This window comes from Euleptes europaea, chromosome 12 (genome assembly GCF_029931775.1).
Source record: "Euleptes europaea isolate rEulEur1 chromosome 12, rEulEur1.hap1, whole genome shotgun sequence".
Lineage (NCBI taxonomy): Eukaryota > Metazoa > Chordata > Lepidosauria > Squamata > Sphaerodactylidae > Euleptes > Euleptes europaea.
The window spans coordinates 50,429,548-50,435,710 of NC_079323.1; the positions used below are offsets into that span (position 1 = coordinate 50,429,548).

General features: G+C 38.3%; 1 protein-coding gene across 1 annotated transcript; it reads right to left on the minus strand.

Moving 5' to 3' along the window:
• Window positions 1-1,467: 1,467 nt before the first annotated feature.
• On the minus strand, window positions 1,468-5,867 carry NRIP1 (nuclear receptor interacting protein 1). The gene has a single exon (XM_056858445.1). It carries the CDS (start codon window positions 5,663-5,665, stop codon window positions 2,186-2,188), a length of 3,480 nt encoding a protein of 1,159 aa, XP_056714423.1. The 5' UTR covers window positions 5,666-5,867; the 3' UTR covers window positions 1,468-2,185.
• Between the last annotated feature and the right edge of the window lie 296 nt (window positions 5,868-6,163).

The following is a 6,163-nucleotide window of genomic DNA, read 5'->3' on the forward strand; positions in this document are numbered from 1 at the left end:
TTTGCTGAGCATTTTCCAATTTGAGCTTGGATAAGTTTGCCCCTTGCTCAATGTTACTGAAATGTTTGGAAGGCTATTCGTATAGCAATTACAGCAAGTAATCAATGAAGCAAAAGCTAACTTTCATATTGGGAAGTGTTTGCTGTTTGACTTTACCAGTAACTCTAATCCTAAACTCAAATTAAGAGTGTGCTATTATGTGTGTGTTATGCTGTGGACTGTTTAGTGTGTGCATGTTATCTAATGTGTGGACTGTACGCATGCGTGTGAGGATGGGCTCATATCTAGCCTATTATCTACACTGAAGTAGATTTTGATTTTTATCCATGCAATACAATTCAACAAAGCTGTCATTCAAACTCTTCCAATTTACGAAAATATGTTCTTTAATACTAGGATGTTTAAAGTCTAATAAATTTTCATAAGTTTGTTCACAGACAAATTGATATTAATCCATGTACTGCCTTTGTACAAAAAAAAAAAAAAATGCCAGCAACACAAAATGTTCCATATTTTAGTGGTGCTCATATTATATGAGCCCCGTGATGCAGAGTGATAAGCTGCAGTACTGCAGTCCAAAGCTCTGCTCATGACCTGAGTTCGATCCCGACGGAAGTCGGTTTCAGGTAGCCGGTTCAAAGTTGACTCAGCCTTCCATCCTTCCGAGGTCAGTAAAATGAGTACCCAGCTTGCTGGGGGTAAAGGGAAGATGACTGGGGAAGGCACTGGTAAACCACCCCATAAAACAAAGTCTGCCTAGTAAACGTCGGGACTCGACATCCCATGGGTCAGGAATGACCTGGTGCTTGCACAGGGGACTACTTTTACCTTATTATACAAAAGTATGAATGAAGGGGAAAGAGACCATCATCATGTATTACACATTATATTTTCTTTCATAAATAAAAATCAACTTCAACTTGGTAAAATCCCAGCTGCCTTCATCATTTTCCATGTGCTGACTACTGACATCTGACTTAGTATTAAGTCCCCTGTGAGTGAAGGGAAAAAAGTGAAAGCAAATAAGAGACTGTTACTTCCAGCATAGCTGAAATGCTGTTTTATAAAAAATATAAAAACTATAATCCAAATTTTATATGATTACCAGCCAAGTGTCTAGGGAAGGCATTTTTCAAATGCAACTACTGAAAATATGTACTGTATTTTCCCATTTTTTAAAAAAATAAAAAAACAGTTAAAAGCAATTTGGAAGCACTAAAAGATTCATTTTGTGCATTTCTCTAGCTAACACTGATTAGGATTACAAACATGTGAACTAATGCCTTGGTCTAAGTGTTTATTTAAAAAAGAAAATCTTAACATTTCATATATGTATTAAAACACACAAAATTATACTGCCCCAGTGCTGAGAATTTCAAAATGGGAAATATAGAGCAGGATAAAGTGGTGCAAAGTAATCTGTCACCGGTATAGGCTGTACATTACATGGCATTGTATGTATACCAATGGCCTCCTTATACATACATTTTCCAGTGAAGTTGCTGCTGCATCTGTGTTTGTTTGTACACTGATTTAGGTATGTATAAATATTTCCATGCACATTTCAGCTTCCTGCCATGTTTACAAACCATGTGAACAATGCTTTGATTGCTTAAGAGGCCCATTTATTTCATTAATACCCTGCTTTTCTCCCAAATGGGGACCAAAAGTGACAACGTTCTCCCCTTCTCAGTTTTATCCTCACAACAACCCTGAGAGGTAGATTAGGCTAAGAGTATGTGACTGGCCCAAAGTCACCCAGCAACATTCCGTGAGAAAGTGAGGATTTGAACTTGGATCTCCCAGATCCCAGCCCAACCACTACACCACTTCCATGGTCTGGAAACAGGAAGCTAAACCACATGGTTGAAAACCTTTTCATACAGACATACCAGTGTAAAAGGGCTATGGAATCAGGAAAGTATATGCAAAAGGGGACCAAGTGTTTAGTTGTAGGCTTTTCATGGAGGTTTTATACAACTAACAAGTCAAGTAAATCTTTTGCAAACATTTCCTGTAAAGCAAAGAACAAATTAACTACAGGTATTTTAAATATCAGCAGAAACATTTATCAAACAAAACCATGTTTCAGTTATACCATGCTTTTCTCAAATCATGCTAGATTTTTACAACACTTAATTTTTTTAAAGCAAAGATTTAAACCTGACTGTAAACACTATATAATTTATTCTGGTTCTTTCTTAATTGTTAACACTTTTTCTAAGAGTCCATATACTTCTCCATTCACATTATGCTGAAGGGACACCTTATTACCTAGATGGCTATTATAAGGGTTTCTCACATTATGAAAAGGTATTTTACATTCTGTGATGGGTGATAATTCTTTCTTGAATGTGACAGCTGTTGAATTGTCTGTAAAAGATGGCTCTTTCCAAATATTTTTGCCATGTGCTTCCTGGATATTAGAACTGCCTCCTTTTTGTAACATATAATACAGTATTGGGTTGGTTTTTGTCAGTCTTGGGGAGTCTCTTTCATGTTCATTTTTGTCCGTATCTGTGATGACCCATTTGATAGGCCCCTTTTCACTAGGTACATGGCATACACTAAACTGGTCACAATCAGGTTTTGATGAAACGATACCTCCCAAACGTTCAGTAAAGGGCGAACTGGCAGGACTTTGCATCGCAACTGAGTACTGAAATGTTCGGTGATCCAAACAGTTGCTTTGTTGGCCAGGATTCCCCATTAGGGTATGCAATGAAGAGGTATTATTTGTTAGATTATTTTTGCTTCCTTTCTTTTTTTTATCAGTGACGGATGAATTACTCCTATGCTGAGACACCTCTTTTTCACAGTTTTCTGAGAGAAGCAGTTGCTTCAACACATTAAACCCTTTGTTTTCTCTAGGCCAACTCCTGTTTTCAGTTTCGTTGTTTGAACCATGAACTGAAGAATACTTTGACTCAGCATCAGTTCTCCTGAACTGCAATTCTTTCTGGTTAAGCCCAGGCCCATACAAGGCTTCTGGAGAAGACTTGTGATTGTTTGCAGAATCGGATGACATGTTACCGTGGTTACTTTTTAGTATTTTTGAAGGACTTTCTGAAGGTTCAGAATGAAGTTTTCTCTTCTTAGGGACTGTGCTGTGAACCTTTGATTCGACAAATGTACGTTCATTGTTTCTAGGACTCCTATCTAGATCATCTGCAGAACAGCCATCTTGATTCTGTCTCAGTAATCGACTTAGCAGACCATTCTTTGCAAAAGAAAAATCTTGAGGTGAGAGAGGGTCTGGCTTAAATTCCTCTGATCCTGGAGAAGTAGCTGTGTTTCTCTCCATTGAATTAGTGATTCCTTGAAATTTCTTACCATCACTTTCCCTTATTTGCTGTGCATTTGGATTCTGAAGGACATTTGATTCCTCAGAAGGTTCTGTTTTGATTTTCACAGTCAATATTTGTTCATTTGAAGGCTTTTCTGCCTGGTCTGGTAAGCTGTCTTCTTTTGAAAACATCCTCTCTTTTATTTCATTCATACCTTTGTTGGAAGTTCCCAGAAGCAGTTGGAGGACAGTGCGTCTTTCAAGGAGATTCTGGATTTCTGTACTAGGAAATCTTTGCTCGCTAGGCAGAGGCTGCTTATTGAGTATTTTGTTTTCTTCAAGTGTACCTGATTTGTTAGGAAGCAGGGAGCTATTCAACCCATCTATCAATCCTAGTGGTTTCTCTGTGTTTAGAGTAATAATCTGTTTGCCAGTTTGCCTTTGCTCATCCATCGACATCCCACACTGAGCTAAATTCTGCAGCAGTTTGCTTGCACTAAAAGAGGAGGATGTTTGCCCAGTTTCATTTCTGTTAGGTTTAGTTCCTCGAAGTTCTTTGTGTACTGTAAGATCCATCAAGTGTTTAGAAGCTGGATTAATTAGTCTCTCTGGCTGTATGGTGCAAATGTAAGGTGGTGAGCTGTGTTTTACCAATAAAGGAGAATGATGTGAAAGATTGATGGGAGAATCTGCTTTTGACGAAGTTAGTAAAGGGGGAGTGTTTACTGGAGTAATTCGATTTACACTATAGCAATCAGTCCCAGATGTTTTGTTACCCAATGGTAAATTAAATTTTGATACATCAGCTGTAGCTAATACGCTCTCATTTTCTGAATTTTTCTCTGTATTGTCTTCACTTTTATGGCCAAGCAATAACTGAAGCAAAGTCACTTTCTGATGTGGATTCAGTTTAGTATTTTTAGCGGAGTCTTTCTCTTCTATATTCTCTATGCAAGGAACTTTTGAATCCCAGTTGTGAAGCAAGGACTGGGTTAAATTGTCCAGAGAAGTTGACTGCCCAGAATCTGGTTTATTTGTTCTCTGTTTAAAAGATAAGTCTATAGGAAGACAATTAGAATGAGAACTTTCATCATCACTACTGTCATCTTCTGTAAAACTAGGATTGTTATCTGAGTACTCATCAACAGTGGTTGGTGTACTACTCTCCTCAAAAATACTCGATCTCTCATTTTGCTCATACCCCTTAGTCTGCTTAGTAGCACTGTGATTCTTAAGAAGGTGCAAAAGTAAGCTACTATTGGAAGGTGGCTTCAAATGATTTTTTTCCAGTGTGGCTTTGTAACCTATGCTTTTGGGAGGTGAATGAATGATGCCTGTGGAATCCTGAAAAGGAGTTCTATTGCTTTTGCTGGTTATTGATTTGGTTGAAGATTTTGTCTGACCATTCAGATGGCTTTCCATACCTTTTTTCAGTTTGAAATGGCCAGAATCGTTTGGAGCACTTTCTTTTAATCTTGCCATTGCAGCAAGCCTCTCACTGGCAATTTGATTTGCATTTTGTGCTTTTAGAGCATGTTCCCTGGAATACTGCTGCAAGTGAGCTTCACTTGAAAGGAGCAAAGCTAGCTGACTACAAGCTACACTGGGTTTGGGGGATGTAGCAGGACTAGATCTTTTTTCCACCATGCATGCAACAGCTTGTAATCTTGCAGCACAAGACAATGGCTCACTTATCACCTTGGTACCACTCTGTCCTGTATGTGAAGACTCTATAAACCGATCTTTTGCAAAATTTGTTGTTAGTTCAGGCAGACTAGTCTCCAGTTTTTCATCTTTTCCTTTGCTCTTCTTCAAGAGAGTTTTCAAATGAGTGGATGCAGCACCATAGCACCTTAAGTCTTTCTCCACTTGTAGAGAATCATGGCTGAGGGAATAACCTTGCTCCTTGAGGCTCTGCCTAATCTGTTGTGACAAAGCAACAGTCTGCAGCCTAGAGCTGAAGGACTGCAGCAAAGAGGCCAGTAATGTGCTATCCTGTTTTCCTTTAGGCTCATTTTCAACCATGCCAGCTAATAAGGCTTCTTTTTTTCCATTTAAATCCACAATCGAATCAGACAACCGTCTTCTTTTTGCTGCATTCCAGTCTTCAGAAGACTGTAACAGCCTTGCCTTTTTGTGATGCAGCATTCCAGAACCTCGATATGTATGTGTGTTAGGAGCAGGACCATCTCTCTGACAACTGGGAGATGTGTTTCCAGAAACTGTGCAGTTTTGATCCTCTGAACCTGGCCCAACAGGTTTTTTGTCAACCACAGAACTCGAACCTCCTGCTGCTTGATGCATTAGTAATCCCTCTAGGTAAGTTAGAACAACGGAATCCTGGTGCATCTCAGAGACAAGCTCTTCTCCATGAGTCATGTTCAATACAAGTATCCACAAAGGCTTACTTTCTATTCACTTTAAGGACTAGTTTGTTATAAACGAACAAAAATCAAAGTTAATAAATAAGTCTACAGCCTTCTACAAAAATTGATGTGAAAAACAAGTGCATTATTCCAAGCAGGATTCTTTCAGAAAATATCTGTCGATGAGTCAAAGTTCCATTGTTATCCATCTCTGTTGTAATGCACACACGCATTTATGAAGATGATCCACAGATATTATTTAAAACTTGGCTCTAGAGGAAAAATATCCATGTTCTTCCAGATTTCCAGGAAACGGTCTTTTTTCAATCATTTACCATATCAAGCGTGCTTGACTCCTATGAAGTAAAAAGAAAAAATACATTAGCCAGAACATATCTAGAATAAAATGTATTCATGTAAAAATATGGGAGTTTTCCAGAGCTCTGTACAAAATCACTCACCTAGCTAAACCTGTCTGTTTATTATTTTGCACTTCATTTTCCTCTACAAC

Coding starts and splice junctions, on each gene's coding strand:
- NRIP1 (XM_056858445.1), bottom strand. CDS start 5,665: ATGACTCATGGAGAAGAGCTTGTCTCTGAGATGCACCAGGATTCCGTT.